Source organism: Eutrigla gurnardus (genome assembly GCF_963514095.1).
Source record: "Eutrigla gurnardus genome assembly, chromosome: 1".
Lineage (NCBI taxonomy): Eukaryota > Metazoa > Chordata > Actinopteri > Perciformes > Triglidae > Eutrigla > Eutrigla gurnardus.
In genome coordinates, this window is record NC_139915.1 from 23,012,153 (window position 1) to 23,037,745 (window position 25,593).

At 40.7% G+C, this 25,593-nt stretch overlaps 1 protein-coding gene across 2 annotated transcripts in view; it reads right to left on the reverse strand.

Moving 5' to 3' along the window:
• Window positions 1-218: 218 nt before the first annotated feature.
• nfatc3a (nuclear factor of activated T cells 3a) overlaps window positions 219-25,593 on the reverse strand; it is a 56,452-nt gene continuing 31,077 nt past the window's right edge. Inside the window, exons 4-10 of one of the 2 annotated variants that reach the window (XM_084003840.1) lie at window positions 21,888-22,087; window positions 21,179-21,351; window positions 20,592-20,732; window positions 16,850-16,905; window positions 16,560-16,686; window positions 13,509-14,603; window positions 219-3,370 (exon numbers count right to left, since the gene is read on the reverse strand). In XM_084003840.1, coding sequence (XP_083859966.1) covers window positions 3,294-3,370; window positions 13,509-14,603; window positions 16,560-16,686; window positions 16,850-16,905; window positions 20,592-20,732; window positions 21,179-21,351; window positions 21,888-22,087 — 1,869 coding nt within the window. In that variant the 3' untranslated portion in view covers window positions 219-3,293. The remainder of the gene's footprint in view (window positions 3,371-13,508; window positions 14,604-16,559; window positions 16,687-16,849; window positions 16,906-20,591; window positions 20,733-21,178; window positions 21,352-21,887; window positions 22,088-25,593) is intronic. The other variant, XM_084003841.1, reaches the window with a different exon arrangement.

Sequence of the window (25,593 nt, forward strand, 5' to 3'; positions counted from 1 at the left end):
GACATTTTGAGATTCTATACATAATGACTCCGCCATTGCTCATTCTATCCATTTCATGAAAGCCAGTTTAGCCGATTAAAATCAGAACTCACTTTGTAATAACACAAATAACACCAAGTCAGTGCCGTTGATACACACTGTAGTAGTAGTGTAATTTCTGAGTCATCACTTGCTGTCATATCAAAAACACGGGGGAAAAATTGACACAAAAGCCAAAGCTGAGTTTTCTGTTTTATTGATATACACTATTTTAGAGCCTACAGTATGATGCAGGGTATTCCCTTTGAATAATTTCAAAAAGCACTGCACTGCAAGCACTGTCTTAAAAATTACAAAAAAAATTAACATACAAAATATACAAGAAATGACAATACAAGGCTCGGTAAACATCAGCTAAACCTGTATTTCCCTTTTATTTTACAAAACACTTGTATGTTTATATGTATGTATGTATGTATGTATGTATGTATGTATGTATGTATGTGTATATATATACATACATATACACACACACACACACACACACACACAAACACACACACACACACTCATACATGTCCCCAACCTTTTAGGAATGACATCCATTTCAAAGTATCAAAAATAGAGTTGTACAGTCTCTGTTGCTCTACCATAATGTAAAACGGGAACATATTGTTCGGTCTTTGGTTGTGACAGACGAGGACAGCAGCCAGAATTTACTGTCAATGCTGGTTTTGTTTCATTTTTTATTGACTCAAGTCTTTCAAGCTACAGAACCAGCTTTATATGAAAAAAAAAAAAAAAAATAGCCATCTCCCTCCTCCCACACAACTCCCCCAAAACAAGCGAAACATAATAATAGCTACAGACTTATGTCTTAGTCATGGAAAAAAAAAATCAACCCAGAACAATATACAGACACACTGACAAACTGGTTCTCAAACAAGAGTTAAGGCATCCTAATAGTTTACATAGTGACATGATACTCTGACTATTTGAATGATGTTTTTTTCTAACCGCTCTGTCAAGTTTATAAGCAGCATTTCAATAGTAATCTCGTTTTTCACTTTTAATGTCATCTCACATTTGCTGCTGTTTATGGTTGCATAGCCTAAATACATGTGTGTGCTTCTGTTGAAAATTCCTGTCTTCTGTACAGCATATTTGGTACAAACACATTCAAACACACACACACACACACACACACACCTGAACCTATTAAGATGCTCGCACTGCGTCCTTGACAAGGCAGATCGGAGGCTAACAGAATCAATCAAGCGTCTACAGTCTACAAGTCTACAGTCTACTTCTATAGGCATCAAGGTCTTTTTGTCTTTTTTTATCATCATTTTAAAGGCATTAGGCAGAACTGTAATGCATAGCAGAATCATTTTCACCTGGAAAGTGACTTCAAACTATCATAAGCCACACCCCTCAGCTCTCACATGCAGGGGTGTCATTGTCAAGCTTAAGGCAAAAAAAAAAAGAAAAGGAAAAGGAAAAGCCAATGTTAATCTGTCTGTTGACATCCACGCCTGAAACCTGCGTGAGCACACTCTTCCCTCGAGCCTGTGTTATTGCTGCCATACAGGCACTGCATATCTGTCACAAAAAGAAATTTGAATGCATCGCTGTGAATAGACACCGTTCTGGAGACAATTGAGGGGAAATGTTTGACTGTGAACAGCAAACACTGATTGTTGAAAATAAGGAGAGCACGTCTAGATGTCGTTCTCTAGACTTTGAGATTCTTTTTTTTACCTTGCTCATTAAAGAGAGGGGAACAATACATAAATGCAATATATAAACATATTTATGGATAAAATACTTTCAAAACTTGTCAGATAATTTTTCCATTATATGTCATACCATCACAGGTATGATGGCTGTTAGACATTCGAAGGCACACTAGGGCCCCTGGGAAATTATTGCATGAAAATTAATTTCTGAGGCAGGGACGTCCATCTCTGTGGATTAATGAAAACACTTCTCTGTAACGTCGATATAACAGTCATTTTAATAATATTTTCAGAGGGCTAATGTAGTCCTGAAACCCACTCGTCCCGCATCAGACTTCTTGAAATCATCTTTCCAAAAAAATATTACAGTCACACTCAAAGCCAGCTGTGCAAAACAACAACAAAAAAGCTTGAGCTACCATTCAAAGCTGCTGAGTGTTAATAAGGCATTTGTTCAACTTGAAGATAGAGAAATACAGGAGAGGGAGGATGTAAATGACAAAACAGAATAGATGGAAGGAGGAAAAGAAAGAGAGGAAGGATTTCATGTACAGATATCTACACAGCTGCAAGGTTACTAAAAGTTGTGGAATGTTGCAGGTTGCAGATCCCAGACCAGCACCAGAGGAGCTTGTCCATCCTGCCGGGCCCTTGCACTCCAGACCTGAATGGTTTTATCATCTAAAAAGGGAGAAAAAACAAGGAGTGGACAGTGTCATAATCACTGACGCAAGAGCAAAAAAAATGGGATGAGACTGGAAAGTTCAGCCAGATTTTCAATTTGTTGGAAATTCTGGTCCTTTAGGTGGATTGATTTGAATATGGAAATCCAATTTTACAGCAGAAAATATTTCATCTTCAACTTAAAAGTGTGATTAGTTTTGCCACATTGCTGATGCTTGCTCAGAGAAACCTAGATTTTTTTTTAGTATCCTAATGTATTTAAAAAATGTTTACTCTTTCCATTCAGTACTGAAATGACCTTCAGACCATTTTTGAATCCCGACAACGTCTTCCTGTGAGAACACTGTGCACCCCTGCGTTTCTCTTATTCATATACGTCACAAAATGTCTTTGTTAATGAAGGTCGTTGCTGGTGAGAGGGGGGGTGACAACACACATTGTTGTAAAGCCTCCACTGCAGAGAGTGTTATTCAAAAAACGAGGGCTCCATAGTTGTAGAGAGCTGATTGGTCAGGAAGACAGCGGAGGGCAGGCACACGCCTAATGACAAGGGAGAGGTCACATGCTACTCCCCAGTCATTTCAACCTCGCTGAAGTCGACACGGTCACCTGCTCGCCTTTCTCTTTAATCTGTGTGAGTTCTGTATCTATCTCTAAATAACAGAAATTGTTTTAATTGAAATCAGAGGAGTGTCTTCTTGTCAGGCTGATAGTGTAGCAGGTCCAACCATATTTTGTCTTAGATCAGGGCCTTTCTCATCTCTTCCTGCCCCCTTGTCCCGTTACGCACAGGATAAGAACCTGGACCAGGACCATGGGCAGGGGGGTCAAGACCTGGAGGAGGTGTTTCATGACCCAAAAGGCTGCGTCAGGGCCTGAGCATGTGCTGGGCTATGATTGGTTGTGTGCTGGCGGAGGACCATGAGCGCTGGGGGACTGGGACATGTCTCTGCCAATGATTTCATTCACTGTGAAGAGAAAGACAAACAGAAGTGCATGTGTTACAGATGAGAATTGAAAAATAGGGCGATGTACACTAGAAAAACATAATCACGGGAATGTTTCCACTTCATACTAAGAAATAAAAGTAACATTTTATTGAATACCAATCTGTAATCATTACTTGGACACTATGAACACTACGAAATGAATGAGGTCTTGTCTTGAAAGGCTACTCTACATTTTGAAAACCAGATGTCATTCTGCAAGTTGATTTTGAAAAGCCAATGCCTCACATCTTTTTTGGGCGAAAAATTGAAAGAAAGCCCCTATGCTGCACAAGGCTCCATTCCAACCATCACTTCAGTTCAGTAGAAATACATATCTCTGGCCAGCAGAGGGCGACGTTGTTCCACGCTGAGTTCTTTACAAGCCTCAAAGCTCAAACTCAACAGCCAAGAGCTCAAAGTGGAAAAACTCAAATTGGCTGACCCAAAGGTCACAAAGTCACAGCTCTGATTTGAGATATAATCACTCCTCACATATGAGAAACTACTCTGTTCAATAAAAGTGCCAGTTCTGACCTTAGTACAAGAAATGTTACCAGTTACCACAGCACACTGACTCCATTAAAAGCAATCCTGTACAACCGCCCAACCAGAGGAGCTGTCCATTACTTCTTTAGAGCTTTAATGGTGGTTAAGTACATTTCCTCAGGGCAGCTCATGGGGTTTGTAAGCATGGCAAAAGAGTTGTGTAAAACTAATCCATCAGGCACAGTGAGGTTAATTACTCCACCGACTCAGTTACAGCTGACTCAGTTACAAATAAATAACAGATAACTCGTCCTCGCGCTGCTGCCTGTTTATCAGCCGGCATGTGCAAATTTTTTTTTTTTTTTACATCTGGTGCCTCCATTGAGTATTCAGACTGGGACCACAAGAGACGTAACATGTAGCTAGTAAAAAAGTGCAGCCGTAAAATAAATCAACTTCAAATACTTTGACGTGGTGAGGAAGACACAAGGACAGACGGAGGAGTTGTTTAGTCAAATTCATGGAAAATGTGATGTTTTTTCCCCCACTGCAACAAAATGGTTCACTTTTGGTCCTGTGACTTCGTGTGATTACTCAAAGTGTTTTAAAGGCGACGTTGACAGGTCAGAAACAGGCTTGGCAAGCTGGTTTGGGAGGGTGCAGCAGACCTCAGTCCCAGTCGCAGAGTTATGCGTAGACCTGTCTTTACATGACTGCTCTCCCCTCCTCCTACTTCTGTCCATTTGTGTGCAACTGTACTGTTAATATCGCACAGTGCAGTACAATGTAATTGTCAGTGACTCAATTAAAAAAACAAGGGAACAGGGGATGAGTCAGTCAATGATGAGAAAATGAGCCCTGCCAAGTGTCTGTTTACTGTAGAAACCATATTTAAATTTGATGACACAGAGTGACAGGAATGCTGCCAAATAAAACAATTGGGTTCACTAAGCAACACAACTGTCACCCATTCAGTCAAATATAATAATCCTCATATTACATGCTGTGGTATTACCTTAATATCATCATCTCTTTAAACTAAAGTGCGTTTTTAAGACAGATTTTCTTGTGCATTAACTGCACATAATTACCATTAAACAGCTTTTTTTTTCACAGGACCGACAGCTCTACTTTAGTGCCTTGGTGTAAAGTCTGTTGTTTTATTTGTGTTTTCTACCGCTTGCTTTTGTGTCTGGCCACCATCACTCGCATCATCCTGTTAGTGTGGGAGGCTCTTCCTTTCCCATGTCAACCATGTTCACACTCACAACAACACCACGCACTTATGAGACTACACTGTGACTACCAAAGCAAACATTTACTGTCTATGTAACGCTGAGGGACAATACATAAGAAATTGATTTTGTCACACAATTCCATTGGTGAACTAAAACTGTGAAGGAGGATTACATCTCCTTTAAAGGCCATGACCTTTCAAAAGACAAGTGGGGAGACTGTGCTCGAAATAAAGACCATCTTACTGCTGTTAAAGGACCATCAGAGCAGCTGTATGCATCACATTAATTAAAATGTTTTAGATTTCACTCTCATATCTTTTATTTCACTTGTTTCAACATTTGTAGAAAATATCTTGCAACTGCACTCATCTTTCAACGCTGATCATGGTCTGTATGAGGCTCTAATTTAAACATTAATAAGATAAATGACTGGGTTAACCACAGTGTGATGTCGTAGCCTTGCACGCCCTTAAATGTCATGCAGTAAACTCTGTAACCCTGTGGATTAATAGGAGTGAACACCACAGAAATATGAACAATATAGTGCAAGTACTATCGACCGACATCAAGTGGGCGTCTGCAGAAAACATATCACTTTCCGCTGAACTGTTTAGATTGTTGCCGAGGCACACGTAAACCTATCGACTCCATCATGTGCAATGTTGCACTAATTGCTCTCAATTTGATTCCCTCCATTTTCTCATTTTAAAAGGTGCCAGAAGAAGTTTCGCCACACAATCTGTTAAAAACGGTGTCTTGTTATTATAGCTGCGCTTAATGTAAATTTGCCTTTGGTGACATTATAGCATGTGTGGACTAAATGCAATAAAATATAAAACAAGAAATACTTAGTACAAACTAATCTGGGATATTTTATAAGTGTTTTACATAAAGTGAAGGTTGAGTTTTTTTTTACATAAAGTGAAGGTTAAGTTTACCATATCAGTGAGCAATACTCTATAAAACTGGAGCCCCACACATCAATAATCCAGAAGTGAAAGAGAGGTTTGAGTCGAGCTCAATGTATGAAGAGTTTCATATGCTGATAGTGTTTTCTCAGATTTACTGGTATTGTTCATGACAGTGCAACAGAAAGGCAATGATTCAGCGCTGCCTGCCATAGTAAGTGTGGCTCTGAATGGCTCAGCCGGAGGGAGATCCTCTGGAGATGACTAGGAGGGGGGCTCCCCAGTCAAAATATACATCTGCAGTCAGCCGACTACTACTATTACTACTACTGCTGCTGCTCTCTTGTAGGCTTACATCAGATGGATCCTTCCCCTGGGAGCTGATGGCTTTTAATGCTCCATGTGTTTAATATTTGGTAGAGATGGGAATTGAAAAAACAATTAATTAAAGTCCAGTTCTATTCATTATCTATACAGTATGATTTAAAATGTTTGGTTTGGGAGCTGGGCAGTGTTTCCCCATTCAGTCTGCAGCCAGTTATCAACACTGCACTATGTCTCAAATGCTTTCGTTTTGGTATTTTGTCATAAAATAAGTCTTCAATCTCTGTAAACTAGGCTGGTTAAAGTCATTTGTTGAATTAATGTCATTGTTCACTGACAACAGGCATCAAAGAGTAGTAGAGGGGTTTAGTTTGTCACACAAAATATACCAGAGACGGATATAACCAATTATAAAATGTATAATACGTCAAATACGTTGAATGAATTCTCGTCAGAAGATACTTTATTCTGCCCGAAATGAAGTTAAACATCTAGCAGCAGACCACTGAGATTGGGTTATCTCACGTTTCCAAAGCGCAAGACAAAGGAGGTATATTGAAAAGATTTCCATAATTCCATAGTGAAATAAGCAGATGGACATTAAGCATTATAAACATGTCTACTGTAGAAATGGAAAATGGGTAATTAACATAACCCTCTATGACAGACTAAAAAAAAAAAAAAATCCTGACCCAGACTTAAAAAACATTACTCTGGCAGAGCAGCTTAAGCAAATAACTCTAAGATTGACTGATTCTTGAGTCAAGCAAATGAAGACAACATGCCACAATGGAAAACATTTGTGCAAAAGGGAACAGAAAGAGGCATGACTTGGTTCGCCTGCAAGAGTGAATATCAAAGCACACAGTTTCCACTTGCAGGTCACTGTAATGACACGCACAGTCCACGTCTTCACAAAGGTAAGAGAGAAAACATAAGTTGAAAAAATCCACAGAGCGATCGCACGCACACTGGAAATAGATGGTCAGTTGATGGAACTAATGAAATCTTCCAGGTCGGCTCAGTAAAGCCTTCTCTGGTTCAATCGTTAAACCTTGCTGGCGCTCTGTGATCTGTTTTATTTTAATTTCACTTCTGGAGTAAGTGAGTGAGTGAGTGAGTGAGTGAGTGAGTGAGTGAGTGAGTGGGCGAGGGCATAGAGATCTTGAAATCCTGAGAATGAAAAGGTCAGTTTCTCAAAGTCAGTCATTTTCTGTGAATCATCGCTGGATTTCCCATTTAATCTGACGGTAAGTGATTCACAAGACTCCTGCCTTTGATCCGAGACACAGAATAGCGACTCCACTCAGCAGATGACCACAGGACTTGGCTTTAGGAAGGAAACCACTGGAGCCCAAACAGCCTTCTGGGGAGATCCGCGAAGCTCATTACAATAGCTAATAGTGCACAATGTAGGCCTTATCATCAGAGAGCATGAAGTGAGAGTTTTGTTATGTTTCCATTTCAACAAGGATAACTAACTAAACAACTAATTTATTTCATCATTGATTGATTGGTTTATAAAATGTCAGAAAATAGTGATAAATGCCCATTAACCTTTCCTAAGCCCCAAGGTGATATCTTTAAACACCGTTTAACTCCTAAAGATACTTCTCTAGCACACAAGACAACGAACAAACAACAAATCCTTACATCTGAAAAGCTGAACTTAGGGGAATGTTTGGTATGTTTGTTTGATAAAAAAAAAAAATATCTGTCAATCAAAAAATTATAAGAGTAGAGTTTTAAAAACAGCATCTTCTGCACTGTAGCTGAAGTGTCTCAGCAACGTCAACTTATTATTCTCTCTCTCACACACACACACACACACACACACACACACACACACACACACACACACACACACACACACACACACACACACACACACACACACACACACACGTTTCAGCACCTGTACATTAACTAGGGGGATTGAAATCCACCACTGTCAATTCCTCACCAAGAAATGTGGTGACTAGTATTCATTTTCCAGACAAACACTGGCACTCGATGCTCGGCTGACGATCACAAATGGACACTGACACTCAGGAAGAGCAGCCAACAAAAAACAAACAAAATCTTATGAAATTGAAGACAGCGCTGTTAATTCTCAAAATAATTAGGTACGTGTGTATATTCAGACCTAAGTTTCAATATGTTGCTCTCATCCCCACTGAGGAATTTCCAGGCTTCCCCTCCTCCTGTCTTAAGAAAGAGGCAGCACTGGCAGCGGCTCTGCTCCGGGCTCCAGCCTCTGCATTACACTCTCTAAGACCTTAATTGTATGGAAAAATGACACAGAAAATCCGTTTCCACTTGTTTCAGGGGAAAAGACCAGCAAATGTTTGCCATTGTTTTTAACGAGCAGCAGCATTTGATGGAAACGTATTTTCCTTCCACTGTTTTTTCATGCTGTCAAATCAAGAGCCCTGTGTTATTACTCTGTTATGGTTAGTTGATGGCAGCATGAAGCCTCTGACTAAGACTGTCCCATACACACACACATAGACAAACAGAAGAAATCATGAATTATCTTGTTGTTTCATACAAATAATCACAGTTAAATGAACTACAGATGTGTTTGTATGTCTTACTGGTTTTGTGCGCACACATAAAATATTATAAGTTAACGTTTGTCTGATGTCTAGGGATGTGATGAATTCTGAGTTTCTAACCATTCAATGCCTTTGCTGTAAATTACTTTACACTGTTGTGGAATTATGGTTGTACCTTTACAGGACAAAAAAATATAAGGCAAGAAAAGTACAGGAAGCCAAAAAGCAAAGGTAATTTCCAAGTTAAATTTCATGTTTAATTTCATTTGGGATACAACTTGAGTTCTATTTCGCGCCGCGTGGCAAAGGTAAATCCAATATTCACTGGCATTTGCCCCTGGTCTGGTCGGCCAACTCAGGAAAAATATATCCAGTTCTTTTTTGGATCGCTGGATGTTGGCTTCTCCACCGCTCACTTGTTTTCTTCATTTAGGGATTTTTTCTTCAACATTGGGGAAGTGTGCAGTCAGATTTTGGGCACTAGAATATTTCTGTTGATTCTCAGTGGGATTAGCAGTGCTGACAAGCTTTTGTCTTAACAAATAGCTTCTTGGTTTGATATTAAACCAGTCAGACGTATTTACTTTCTTCACATGAGAGTAGAGCAATCTACTTGCTGTACACCGCTTAAATATTCCATTTCACCTGGGAATACTCACAGTACTGAAGATAAACACACTCTAACTTCCGTTTCACTGGGACTTTAACAACCAGACAAGAGTGATATCATCTAACTCTGAGCAAGAAAGCAGATAATCACATTCTCCAAGATCGTTTTAATATAAAAATGATGCTTAATGGATCTTGACATTTAGAAAAAAGGGCATGTGTGCAAGCTCCAGAGTATCAATGATGTCGCCTTTAAATCAAAAGTTTCACTGAGATATTTAAAAAACATTTGAGGAACTATATATATATATATATATATATATATATATATAATGCCACATGTGGTGCGACAAGTTTCTATTTATACTGTCTGTTCTTGTAAAGATAGAAAAACAGAGCAGTAAAGCCATACATTTCAAAGCTGTGTTCCTTACAGAGACAGTCCCTGACATACTCGAATACATCTACAGGATAACAAGTGTCACTCCCCTGTGTATCTCTGTGTGCATTTGTGTCATTACTGTGCCTGTGTCTCTCTTAAGGAGTGCAGGCGGCAGGGCTCAGCCTATAATTAACCCTCAATGCCGCGCTCACAGTTTGAGGCAGCTGTGCATTTGGGCAGGGTCGGACAAACAAAAGACCAGCTTTTGTTGTGAACACACACTGAGCACACTACTGACAACCTGGTAACTCTAGACACACACACACACACACACACACACACACACACACACACACACACACACACACACAAACAAGTGCTATCCCTTCTCATCCATGCTCCATAAATACAGAGCGAATCACATCCTGATTAATTGCTAAAATGTACTGTTCGGCAGTACAGGGGCTTCAGATTTTGTCAGCATCACAGCTGTAATCATCGCTACAGGAGGGCCCCTTCTTCAATCCATTCCTGTGTTAATCGAGTAGCCAAACAACAAACCTGACAAACCTGGCTGACAATTTCGCTGCTGATAGACAGTAGACATTAATTAAGATATCATTCTATGATCCATCAATCATCTCTACATGTTTTAGCAACAGTTAAGTCCCATTCCACTTCCTTGAAAAGTTCCTTCATGCTTTTCTAGTTCATTGCCTTTGCACTCTTGCTTTTGTTTATTGCAAAATCGAATAAAAAATAAAACCTTGCTGTTCGTCTGCTGTGATTTCAAAGAGATTATTTAATATTTAATATTTATTCTGTAACAAGTCCAATTTCAATGTGATTACACTAATTTCATCCGTATGGACAAATTAAAATATACAGTATATACTGCAGAATAACAGGCATTAAATTATCAAGCACACGCTAAGATGCCAAGTACATTTCAGATTGAATGTCTCGGCTGAGTGATCCTGCAGTGGGGTAGGATCCTGACCTTGTCTATCCATCTGTCTGTCAGTCTGTCTTCTCACCTCCTGCGTCTCCTGCTTTAAACACACACACACACACACACACACACACGCACACACACGCACGCACACACACACACACACACGCACGCACGCACACACACACACACACACACACACACACACACACACACACACACACACACACACACACACACACACACACACACGCCTACAGTATATTCACTCACACCTCCACAACATCAAACAGACCCAAACACAAAACCCCATCTAGCACACACACCAACACACATATCTCGAGCATGCTCTGGTGTGCGTCACAATGACCATCTGTTTGCTAACCAGAGCAGTTTTCTACACATTCACATTTGTGTTTCCTCTCATGCCACTGACACAAGTCTGTGATTCTACTGCATTAGTTAATTTTGTGTGGTCGCATGATATGTAAAGAAAAATTATTTCATCTTGGCTTTCTACAAGTCAGAAAACCGTTTAAAGCCAAATTTCAAAAACACGCTGAATGTTTTACTAAAATATGTATTTTATCAGGAAAAAATGAGGTGGAGGACAGCAGAAAAAAATGTGATGAGAGTGAAAATCATTAGAAAAGGGAGCAAAGGTGATGCAACCTCAAATGTCTAAAGTGTTAAGAGATGACGTGTATATCTGAAAGCTTGTTTCCCCTGTTATAACCACATGAATCATAGTGAGTCACATATACACAACCTTCAAATGTTAATTATGCACAATTGGAAGAAAAATAAATATTTTATTTGAATGTGTGATCGTTTACATGTGTATGTACAGTATATATGTGTATCTTTTATATGTACCTTTGTGCGTTTTTTGCTATCTTATATCAACATGTGTGCATTTGAGCTCAGCCTGATCTGTCTGTCAAACCGGGGTGAAAATGGTCTATTTAAGAGAGTGTGACCCCCTGAAAATCGGAGCTGGTTCACGATGCTACTTCAAAAAATGGCCTACAGAGCTGGGCTGGCACAGATAGCTATTTTTAGCCACAGGCTCAAAGGGAGAGCTTACATTCCCGGCAGAACCGTGTCACTCACAAACTTTTCTCACACATTTTTTTTTGTAAGAGTGTGAACGCAGCCAGCTACTTTCAGAGTGGCTGTTTGCATGATGCATGTGTGAGAGGGAGAGTCCAACTAAATCTGAGTTAAGTTTTGTGTGAAAAATAAGAAATTAGTAAACCGATTCATACAAATGTGAACCTGTAAGAGGGAATGACATACAGGCTTTTTTCTCACGGGTTACATGTTTAAATGTGTGTTAGCGTGTGTATATGCATACATATTATGCACTGGTGAACCTCAGTGGTTGTCAGTCTTTCACACATGACTTGCTGACAATGGCCCTGTGTTAATTAGGCCGACCCTTGCTCGCAGACAATATCACACCTCCCTATCACAGCCTCACCAGGCTATTTATTAATCCTAAACCTTTCATTTGAATATGGCACTGGGGTAAACAAAACCCAGTGAGGCCCTGAACCGCAGATAAGGCGGTAGATGATTTGGAATAGTTTGGACACATATATTTTAAGAAAACAAGTAGAGTTGCTAGACGAAGGACAATAGCTGCTAAATGCATACGCTGACTTCACAGTCAATTGTTAAGTCACAATTCTCCTGAGCATGCTAATTAGAGTTGTTAATGCACACACACAATCACACACTCACAAACACACACAGGATGCAATAACTGCAGCAGCACACAACTGTAGCCTCTCTGTTTCAGCTACAGTCTTTGTGAGCAGCTGGAAATGATGCAATCATCTCCCCCTTCCCTGTTGCAAGATACCAAAAAATAAAAAGTGTAATTAATGTCCAAATTGCTGCCAGAGATACAGAAGCGTAGTGGTTTAACAATTAGGCCCTTTAATATGATACTAAAGTTATTTGTCTATTGACTCTATGTTACCTAATACTAAGTCACAAGACCTCTCAGTAATTAACCTGTGTACACAACTGTACGCTGCAACAACAGATGAAACGCTATCACCATAATCAGGCATCAAGGTTTCAGCCACTTGAAAATACTACTGGTATTGTTTAACATCATCAGACACAAATTTATCTTGCGCGTGACAATTTGTAGGACAAATTTAATCCCTCAGTGGTTCCTTGTTTTAGACTGAAAATTAGATTGTTCACAGATGGGTGTGCTGTGTAAATATCTCATGTAAAAAGACAAGACGAGGAAGAAAATGTGACAATTAGACCAGAAAGACTGGACTTACAGAAAACTGGAGAATGAGTGGGAGCAAAAACAAAGGAAACATGCTATCACACATTCAAGACAAGACAAAGGTAGATGGAGTGAAGGTGCCTGTTTACTGGATGTCTTTGTCTAAGGATCAGCTCCTCTTGTTGATTGTTTTAGAGTGCTTGTAACCAAATCTGATCAAGTGTACATTTCTGATGGCCTTGCCTCATCTGTGTGACTGCCTCCATGAGCAATATGTTAAAATAATTTTTCAGAGACATCCTGTGCTCTTCTTTGTTACATTTCATGAACTGACCAATCAGGATAGAAGAAAAACACAAACTGGTTTTGTAGTCACAGAGATTAATATCATAAATAAATATCTTACCATCGTCCAGCGTGATGTCCTGTAGGCCAATGGAGCGGAAGGTCGGCTCCCTCTCCTCCGGCTCCTGTTTGATATCCACCCTTTCTCCATCCGAGGGGAAGGGCCCTTGCGGGCTTAAAGGGTGAACCAGAGGCCCTGCTGCCACCGGGGACAGGCTGGCCATGACCGGGCTTGTAGCCTGGGGAGAGGGCTGTCCTGAATGCTGCTGTTGCATGGGCCCTAGAGGACTGCCACAAGAAGTGGGGGAGGATGAGGTGGGAGACTGGTAGGGCAGTGAGTGGAGCTGAGGGGAGGAAGGCCCGGAGTGGGGAGAGGGGATCATCCTTGGGGCAGGAGCGCTGGACGGTGTGGGACAGGAGGCTGACCTTTGACTTACGGGGTGGTAGCCCATAGCCCTCTGTAGTTGGGAGGAGTGCTGCCCCACAAGGGGGTGGCCACCAGGAGAGGGCACCTGGGTGGGATTTGGGGGGCAGTGATAGCCTCCGAGTGTGTGCAGGTGTGGGGATGAGGGGCTCAGCAGGGGTTGTTGGCTCTGGGGAGACCCAGCATTGGGGTTGGTGGTTGAAGATGAGGGAGCTGATTGTGAGGAGCAAGGGGAGGAAGGGTATACCATTCCCATGCTCATTGGGTGTGACGCTGCACTGGGGCTGTGCTGAAAGGGCATCCTCTCGTAGCCCTGAGGAGAAAGGCTGGACTGGCCATTGAAGGGCAGGCTATGACTTTGACTGTGGCTGTGCTGCATAGACTGGTAGGAAGGGCGGGGTGGAGCAGGAAGCGGTGCAGGGGCGGAGCTCGGGTGGAACGTCATGTGGCAGTCGGCAGGGGAGTGGTGCAAGCTGCGACCCTGGAGGTGAGGCAGGTGCTGGAAAGACGGGGAGCCCAGGGAGGGGCAGGGGCCCTGCAGGGGTAGCAGGCCAGGTCTGGAGCCGGTGGCCAGGCCATGAGGGGAGCTGGACAGAAGGTTGTCCGGTGGGTGGCACTGCTCAGGAGAAGGCAGCTGGGTCCGCACCAGAGTGGCAGCATGTGCCAGGGGCATGGACATAGGGGGTACTGTAGAAAGGTCCAGCTCTTCTCTGTGCTCCTGTTTCACCATCACTGAAAGGAGAGAGGTGTACACAGAGAGAAGGAGGAAAAGAGATGAGTGACGAAAGAGGAAAGACAGACAGGATGAAAGAGAAAAACCACATTGTCAGTTACATCTGCATGAAGTGAAAGAAAAGAAACTTGGAAATTTGGCAAGTCACTACATTGCAACATCGCAGCATTACTGCTATTTTTGCTTCAAGTACAGAAGTCCGGTGATATCCACAAGCTAAAAAAGGCATTGGTTGTTTCAAGTTTTTTTTCTACCCATTATCAACCCACATAAATTCACTCAATCTGCGACTTTGAAGTTGAAATATATTTCAGGAAAAACCTGAAAAATTTGAATCTCAAAGAAGTGATCACAGTTTCTGAAATGCCTGGATTGTAAAATGGGTCAACTTCCAGATGAAATAAAGAGTGACATTGTGATTGTAAATGGGGCCATTCCCTGTTACTATTACTCGCACTGCTCATAGCACTGCTATGCCAATCGGTAACCTATTTCCCAATCTGGTGCCTTGTGACAGGGAGTTTTATTTTTATCCAGCTCTGAATTAGAGGGAGAGCATATGTTGTCAGTCCGGCTGCCATCATGTGAAATGTTGTGTGGGAAGAGGAGCTGAATACCCCGCAGCCCAGATCAGATGGACAGCAAACAAGTTCACTGCTCCTGCCCTCTTCTCACCCCATCACGCCTCTGGGATTGAGAAACAAGTGGGCACTAAAAGGCCAAATTGGGTTTAAGTGAAGTCAAGTTAATTCTGGCAACAAAAAAAAAATGTCCAGAGGGATATCAAGGTCAAGGGTAAGGTCACATGCTGCAAATGAAAAATTTGATATCTTGATATCTGGGTGTTTTCATTTTCTTTTTGTTAATACAGCCTCAAAAACAGAACAAACACTTAGCTCTTTAACTTATAAGAAGAAAAAATACATTTTGTCCCCATATTTTCTCAGAATTCATCCTTAAATTGGGCCAGACCTCAGTAGCTCAGCCCACAGTGAAACTTATTTTGTCCCACAATAAAGGAGGCAGTGTAGGTGGTGACACTCGTGGTGTAAGTGTCCCTGCTTAACTGACAGAGCGGGGTTACTCTACTGTGCTCTGATTGGCTGCCCTAATCTGTCAACACTGAAAACAGGAACCGTCAGTGTCGAGTGGGCGTGCTTGCAAAGAGAAAGGGTGGGTGGGTGGATGGGCAAGGCTGCTTATATGCATACACGCACACACAAACACACACACTGTTGTGGTAAAACGCCAGGGTTTGGATATGTTGCACAAAATGCTCACATGTCATTATATTCCACCAAATGTGTTTTCATTCTGACTAGCATCAAGAGAAAAATCAATCAATAAATAACTAAGGAAAGTTTCAGATGAAAACATTATGATCAAGTTTCCTTGCTGCTAAAATAATCCTAATGAACCACAACAACAAGGTTTTTGTATCTAAATTTCCCGGATAGCAAAATGTAAAAACCCATGCAAATACAATACATGCGGGAAAGAAAGATTTGCTTGAGAGTTTAAAAGGGCTTTAAAAAATAAACAGCTGGCAGGTGTTAATGTTATAGTTAGTGGAAGAGCCCCCCCCAAAACCACAGAAATGCTTTCTTTGGGGAGAGAAAAAGAGAAACGGGGTTAGTGAAACCCATGTGAAGAAGTGTGCAACATAAAGAGCATGTTACAACTGTCTCTGCTGTCAGTCAAACTACTAGTCGTTACCTTTAGAGAGTGTAGAGATTAACGAGAGTCAGAAGCAGTATGCCCAAAGGAATGCAAAGTAAAGCTTGAAAGAATCTCTTTGTGCAAATGTCTGTAAAAGTACTGGGGATCTCAAATACTTGCTATTATAATACTAGCACCTAAAACAGCATGAGATTAGCAAAATGTTGCTCCCTTTGCCTAACTTGTTTAGTACCCTAAGATTCTTTCTTTAAAGTCATGAGAACTTCTCATCTCACCTGAAAGGTAAGTGAAGCGTTGTGATTGGCTTCTTTTCCGCTTGCCATTGCAGACATAATACTGCACCTGCACAGCTGAGCCCACAGACTTACTGTGGTAGGGAGGGACCTCCACCACGATGCACGACTACAAAAAGACATTTAACATTATTTACACACTTATTGCCAACAAAGCATAATACTTTTTGCACACAATACAATGCTAATTTAGAGTACTAAAATGTACAACAGACACATTTATTAAAGTGCAAATACTACAGACAAAGTGTTGAAAATAACTGACTACTTACTCCTTGACTTTTATCACGCATTATTTTTGCCTCAACCTCCCATTGTGGTCGTCCATCTAGGAGGAATGGTTGAGAACAAAAAGGATAAATACATAAGCCAAGGATAATCCTAGTGCCATAAACAGGCAGAAACACATATTGCACAAAACATTACAATTCAAACTTGCATTACATACTACAGAAAGTACTTTCATCATTCCTGTTACTCTCAACTCTGTTTCCTTACATTTAACTTTAAGCCATATTGGACATACCAGGATATCAGAAAATACTTTTCAGCTCTTGAGTGTAGGTCTAGCTAAAGACAGACAGAATAATGCCTGGCTTTTCAATGAAAATTAATTCATTGAGAGCTCAGTGGATGATGAAATAGAATACAATATCATTGTATCGCCAGTTTTTGGACAAACGCAAGCTGCTATTATTCGCACAAGCAACTTCAAAATGCACAGTTAATAAAGGCAGAAAAAATGAAGTGAAAATTAAAATGAATATAATTTGAGCTGATGGCTAACACAGAAGCACCAATACATCATCACAGATAGCTACAGTTTTATAATTTAGACCCCTTTTGAATTATAGTGTGCTATTCTCCAAAGTAACTTGACTCATCTAGTAGCATCTTTCTCTATTTTCTATTTTCCTAATGCTTTCTCAAACAGACAGGGCTTAAGAACCACACAAGGCTTAAGGAAAGCACACAACAATATCAATTTATTCTGGAGAACCAAGGGACATCAAAACTATATCTGCCTAGAAGCTGAAAGGAGAAAATCTTAGCAGCTATTAAATAGTTATCAAATGTCCAAACATCCTGCTGTTTGTCTTGTCTGATTAAAATTATGGAGAGGGCGGAGGAATAATTGTATTTATTTTAAAATGCCTTTACACACTTCTAGGTTTCTGGCTAGAAAACATCCTTTCCAGTTTCCCTACGAGGGATCTAATTATTTGGCCAGACATCTTAGGGGCAGCTGCTTGAAGGGAAGCAGTCGGGTTGAAATCACTGACAGGCTTGCTGTGTGGTTGGAATAAATCACAGTTATTACAGCATCAAGAAGAATAAAAGCTTTGACCAATACGTTAGCACAGTATCGTCACTTAGCGGATTCAAATGAATTTGCAGTTGCCTGTTTCACGATGAGCGCATGGTGCAAATATACTCTGCACCTGCATGGCCTCTTACTCAAAACCCAAAGGATTCCCCCAAATACCACTGACAGGCATCTGCAACATGTCTGCAGAGAGGACTATCTTAACACGCACTCGCAACTGTAAGCCTTGTAAGTACACCAAGCCTATTCAGCATTCAAACAGTATCCACACTGGTGATATACCATGGTAGTTGTCCACCAGCAAATCAGTCATAATCCTAAAGAGACTCTCTCTATTGTAAAGATGACAGAGAGTTTTTTCTTTCCAATAAGTAAATGACCTTGAATGTCTTTGCAGCTGACAGGAGTGCACTATTGCAGTGCAGCTTGTTGACATTCAACAGGCAGGAGCAAGGGCCCCACATGCTCTGTCAGACAACAAGCACCAACAGGAACCTCATACCATGCTGAGACAATGACTAGAAACACCCAGAAGACACCCCAGCCAGAGGAGAAAAGAATATGTACCCATTGTGCCAGAACATCGAACAAAAATAAGAATAAAAAGGTGATTACTATTCATGTTCTTTGTAAAAGCCCATGCATGCATTATTAGTCACTATTGAGGGCAGTCAGTGTTGTAGCCTTTCAAGTCCATTCTTTTGTATAAACATTCATCCTTGTAAAGTTGAAATACTCATACCAATTATGGGCTTATTTTAACTTTAATGTTTGATGGAGTCTAGTAACTGAAATACATAATATCAGGCTAAAATACATAATACCAGGGTATACACACACACAAACAAGAGAACGTGAGGAAAACTGACATCCATTACTGCTTTTTAAACAGTATGTTCTTAATGTAAAGGCCTTTCAGTTTGTAAACTCTCAGCATATTATCCCGTTGCCATGACAATAAAAACATTACAGTTTGACATTTAACTGCTTCAAAATAGGCTCGGACATGAACAAATGCTAGGATCTCTGTTTCTGTATATAGTAAAGTAATTTATAGTACCATCCCATAATCTCTGTGTACTAGCAACAATAGGCAAGTGTCTCCACTCTCTAGATTCTACTGTCTTTCAATTATGAGAGATGGTGGAAAAATATCTGTCACTGCCTGTCTTTCTTTCTTTTCTTCCATTCCTATACTTACTCCAATCAGCGCTTTTCTGCACTAAAGCAGGCAGATTAGTCATGATGAGGGGGATCTTTTACACAAACCTAATCAACATCATCCTCCCCTCCCCTTTCATATTCTCTCTGTCTCCTCCCATAGTCCGTTGCCTTTGTACACCATGGGGCCCAGCTTTCCTCCACACACGATGTACCTCTCTTAGCTTTCCACTTGCTGCTGTGCTATAAAGACTTGACCGTCAGTGAGTTGTTTCAACTATGCTACTTTTCTATGCCATGCTTCACCTGCTACACATGAAAGAGCTAAAGACATTCCTCTCCGCTGTTTTTTCCCCCTAGAAAATAGTTCTCACTCACAAAAACAACACAACTCAACTTTCTGCCGTGTGTGAACTTGATTCTGTTGCTCTACATCACAAAGGTAGTTCAGGCACGCAGAGGCTGGCACAACAAATGTTATCCATTTAAAATTTCCAGCCCAGGAAACAGTTATTACATGTGTTTTGATTACGGAGTGATGTGCAAAAGAGAGAAAAGATAAGATGGAGCGACTTAAAAGAAACAGGATGACTAGCACAGGGAGTTAAACAAAGTAATCTCTCCAGCCATATCATTTGTTAAATAGATACAAGCATATTTAATAGCTGTTTTTTGGATAGCAATGGCATGAAAAATAATATTGCTTTCCATCACAATGTATACTGGTTTTATATATTTTTCTTTAAATTATTGCATTTCTGTTCTATAAACTAATCAGATCATAAAGATTTTGAGAAAGAAAATAAAGCATTGATGACAATCAAAAATGTGTACCTTTTTATTTTTGTTTAATATATTGATACAGAAATGGTTTGATCTGAAAAATATATTAATCTGAACGCTGACTATACCTACAAGAAAGTATTCTGAATTATGTGTTAATATTGTGTGGAAAACATGTTTGCTATTCCTTTGAAACGGTGCGTCTCTATTGTTTGTCATGGCCTGGAGCCAGCTGCGTCAATTGTAATGAAAATGTTGTGAAAATACGTCAATGTATAGGCTGTATCAGGATAGGCCGTGTATCGCCTCATGTCTACTTTATAGACGGTATTACTAGAAGACATAAATCTGCTCTGCATTCAACAAAATGCCCTGTAGGGACTCAGAGGACTTGTTGAGGCTAAGATAATGATACATCTCGTTTTCACATCCCTGCAGACATTTATCAGCCATGACTGCTATAAACACCTTCAAAACCTTCTGCGGACCTCTGCACATTTACAAGAACTTCAAAATGTCTGATTCCAACCTCAAGTTAACAATGACTCAATGGTATTATTGTTACTGAAGAATATGATAGTCCATTAGACCAAATAAATGACAACTGTCATGTTTTACAGGGACCACTCTGTGAAAATCTGTCAAACAAGCATGAGACATGATTCTTTTGCCCACTTAATTGGCACAAGCTGCTTCTGCAGAGGTGGTTCAAGGGTAAGCTGCTGTGCAGACATAACATTTACCAGGGCCTTTCTCCAGGAAGATGACCTTGGACTCTGGGAAGAAGTTGGAGCCAGTGATGACCATCTCTTCTCCCCCGCTGACCAGACAGCTGGTCAGGCTGGATTTCTCAACCTGGGGCAGCTCTTGAGCCGAACGCTGGGCTGGAAGACAAACAGTAGGGGTTGAAGAGAAAAGGAGGATAATCACTTGATTATCATTTGCAGTGTTGATTCACACTGCAGTTTATTTTTAGGGGGGGCTTTGGATGCACTATACTATAAGCAGACAAATAAACAGGAGCACCATATAATATCATGCAGTTTAATACAAAATTATTCAGACAAACACTGACAGCCTTAAATATAAATAACAATGAAAGCATTTACATTTTTAATATTTATCACTTATCTAAAGTGACTTTCAATGAGAGCAAACACTAGATTAAGTCTCATATCGCCAGACTGCAACCTTGCTAATAAAGAAGTGTGTGGAAAGGTTTGTATTGTGTGTGTGTGTGTGTGTGTGTGTGTGTGTGTTTTGTGTGCATGATTTTTCTGAATGAATACATCTGGGTATGTGTGCATGTGGCTGGGAAATTGACACTCACAGCACTCCACAGGAATAGAGGCAGCCTGCAGTGACAACACCTTCCCGTTGGGTTGAGGGATGTGCACTCGGAACACCACGCGGACCCGTGTGTTCTTTCTTCCTATATCCGTCTCCCCCTTCCGCAACTCAATGTCTGAGTTTCGCAGCTTAAGGATGCCAGCACAGTCGATCCTGCAAGGTAGAGGGAAAATAGTTGGCCCCATACAGCACCACTAGGATGGCAATCACAAAGACTTAAGTAAAGCATAAGGCATAAGTAGTCAAGGCCTGGGAGTGATAAAAACCAACCACAAGCCCAGCAGGGCTTTGGCAATGAGAGGCAAATTAACTGTTGAATCCACAGTATAAAAATCCTGGTGAATATGATTTATTACATCTATAAATGTAAAAAAAATCCCCACCAAATACCTGCCTATGAATTATCTTGTAAATTAAACCAGATTTTACATAAATATAATAATTCAGCTGTTGCACAATCATAAAAAGCTGAATAAAGTTTGATTCTCCACTCCATGAGAAAGAGTTCCCCTCTTTACCCAACTTTCCTGTTGGTTTTTATTAAGAAAATCTATTATACCTCCCATGGAAGATGTTACAACCCTATATGATCATAAATGTCATGTTATTTTTTTAATTGGACAGGGCTTCCTTCAATTTCGTAAACTCATAACTGAATAATGTAACTCTGAGGTGCTTTAGAAACCTACCCGGCTGACATGTTGTTTTCAGGCAGGAGAGGAATTTCGAGAACTTTGGTGCTGGAGACCAGAATTTCTTGGCTGGCTGTGGCTACAGTTTTCCCGGTGATCCGGTGCACCTGGTAGAAGGCGTGCGGCCGCAAGTATCGGTCATCTGCTGTTCCGATGAACATCTGCAGGTTGATGGGTTTGTCACTGTAGCCAATGAGCTGAGACACGACAGAAAAATAGAAATACAGAATAAAAACAGATGTGAGTTCTTTTGGTCCAGCTGAGAGGTGTGAACAAAGGAACACTCTCTTCATTTCCACTGCCTTCAGAAAGCCACCTTTTTTGGAGGGAACGTAAATGTCAGATTGAGGGTGTTGTGATATTTCTGGCAGGATCACTGGAGATTCATCTGGCGCTTTGGCCTCCGACCACTTTCACACTGATGTTTTCAACTAATAGACTTATAATTTTTTCCCCATGCATGGCTGCCCCCGTGTTACCTCCAAAAAACCTCACCAGAGCCTTGAAACCTTGGTCTGGTCAGTAGTTTCAAGAAAAACATTTTTTTTAACTGCATCTACAGTCGCTACCAAGGAAGCTAGGAGACCAGAGCTGGCTTTAAGAGATTTTGTCATCATATCATCATATCAATTAACAAAAAAATGTATGTCGAATTATACAAAAGCATCATTCACACAATCTTCAATACATTCTGTGAGGTCTCATGTATACAAAAATCATTTTACACTGTGGTCAACAGTGAAAAAAATGTCAACATCCTTCTCAAATTCAATGGTTCATGCCGTCAACCTGGTTGGCGTGGGGCACCTAGACATGCAGCTGCTATCTCAATTAGTTCCTGAGTGCTGGCACCCCGGTTTAAACTCAAACAGGTGAGATGTTGGACAAGGGGAAGATGGAAAGGAAAGCCGGACCTTTCCTCGTTAGAGGGACAGAACATACAGGCCACACAATTCCACCACTGATGTAATGTTGTACTTGGCAGAATCCCCCCCCTGCACATACACACTCCCTCCTTAATGCCCTTGCAGCCCACATCTCCAGCTCAGATGGAGGGCAGCCCACTGAGTTTAACTGAAATGAACAGGGCCATTCATTGCCATTTCACCCCAGGAACTGCCAAGCCTCAACCCCACCACAGCTGGCTACTGACCCCTTTCCTGCCAGCAGGTTTGCGTCACACACCACTGTGTCAATGTTTAGTATAAAAGTGTGGTGGGTGGAAGGAGAAAAAGTGGGTGTAGCTTGGGATTTGTCATGTGCTGTTCCAAAACCAGCTAAAGTAAAAAGGATTAAATTGGTGACAATCAGGCACTGGAAACATACTGTTTGTATCTGAGAAACAGTGAGCAAGCACTACTAAAGAAATGCATGCTGGGTTTCAAAATATTGACTTTCCCTGAAACCAATTATTAAACTCTCCTAGTTTGCATTGGGATTATTAAGTTATTTTCAGCATTCAGCATCAGAGGTGGAACTGGTGTGATTTGATTTAGTGGTAGCCTGTGCTCATGTTTGCATCTCACTCTCTTTCTCTCTAACTTGCAACCATGGTGAGAGAAGTTAAGGTATGGGGGCACCTATGCCGAACTAAGCAGTGGAAAAACTATTTTATAGTAGTTTATATGAGAGGACGAGCCTCCAGAGGCAGATACTAGGCAAGCAAGTTGGTACAGCTTAAATCCTAATAATGCTTCACTGTTCAGCTCAATAAAAAATGTGTATCTTAAGAGCGTTGAGCTACTGAGCTAAATAAAGACCCATTGGTCACCAAGAGAGGGCTGAACCGAAAATAATACAGGGCAAATTCTATAACTGGCAAGTAAACGAAATAAGAGTTTCTACTTAACACCAAGTCAGTGAAAAGCATATTGGTTACATGAACCTAACTCACATGAAGCTATAACTTAGTCTATAAGTCTATAATGGATGCTTACCAAAGAATGATAAGCATCCATTATCAAGTAGCAAGGACAAATTCCTTTCCAGTGGGGCTGTCCCGGTGTCCCAGGTTGATTAAGAGTGCAGAGGACAAAGGCTGCACAAGTCTGGGCTAAAAAGTGCAGGTCCAGGCTGGCTGAACTAAAGCAGCTTCAGACTGAGCTTAAGGGGGGAAAACATACAGCTTGTGGATTTGCCTGATTCAGCACATCAACCACAACCACAACACTTAATGTTGATTTATCTACCTCAGGTAAGCAGTGCTTATTGACTATAGTTGAGAAATAAAACTACATTTTACAAAAAGGCAACACTAAGATGAGCACAATCCAAAAGAAGCACATATAGCCTTGTACTGAAAAGAAACAAGGGAATTATTTTACACTAGACAGAGTAAGACTTGAGCCGAGAGGAGATTTTTACTTCAGGACTGAAATATCTTGATTTTCAAAATATCTCTAAAGCAACAATCTGTGGAAAACAATGTTTTATTTCCATAAGGAAGTTGCAGATATAGTCATGTATAATTACACAGGTAAGTTTCTTTATTGGTGTCAATAAATCAATGATTACTTTGCCAAACATTTTTTTTTTTTTTTTTGCCGTTTTAAAAGTAATTTCCAACCCCCAGGCTCCGTCTTCAAACTAAAAAACTCCTTGCTCTAAGGTATGTTGACACTCCTCCAGCACATCCTCCATGTGTTTTAACTGCTCGGGGATGGAGGCATGTCTGAATTAGTATGAATGTTAAAACAGATCTGTAATCCATGTTGTTGTTGGCTGTGTGTGTGTGTGTGTGGGTGTGTGTGTGTGTGTGTGTGTGTGTTTGTGAGCATCTCTGGACTTCATACACTGCTGTTGGTTCTTGTAGTGCGGAAAGTGCTGCAGGAGGCAAAAGAAAATCTCTGTGACACTAACCACAAGGATGATGACCAGAGAAGGAAGCTTCCTCCTACATACAAAAGTACAGAAAAACTCACATAAACAGCATACGTTTCTGAATCTAACTTCGAAACTGCAAGTGACAGTTACAGTGTGGAATCCCTCACTTGTCAAACTAGAATTAAACTGCTGTATGTGGAGTGTATTTGGAAGGAAGTTGGACCAAGGAACAGCGTGAGACCCTATAATAACCAGTAATGGGTTCATCTTTGAAAACCACATTAGATCTTAAGAGCCACATTAAAGTACACATCTTGCCAGTAACAAGCCAACAGGTACTTATGCACCGCGGTCTGAATGGATCTGTGGCTATAAATTACACCATTATTTGGGATTCAAAGAAATAAGGAGTGACAGGAATCAACAGTCTTGCGGGTTGTCTTGCTTGTTTTATGATCATGTCTGCACACTGGAGAAGTAAGCACAGACAGACAGTGCTTGCACATGTGGCCGTGTGCATGCCTGTAGTGCACATTGCATGTGTGTGTGTATGTCAATAAATCACGACATGTTTATTCACAGCACCATGTGTGTTCCAGACAGCATAAAATGAGTTAACAGTGTCTGGAGGAATGTATCTGTGAGAGAGAAGACGGATGTGAAAAAAAAGAAGAAAACTCTTTATGGCTGTAAATTTGAACACGTCAAAAAAACACAGAAAATGCGGCATTTTTTAAAAAAATGTTTAAGATTGTCTTAAGTAAAGCAAAAGTAGTCCAAGATTTTCTTTTATTTCCCCAGTTCCATTCAACTGACACAATGAAACAAAAAGATCCCTAATTGTTTCCATTTACCCTCATCATCTCTGCATCTATCTGTT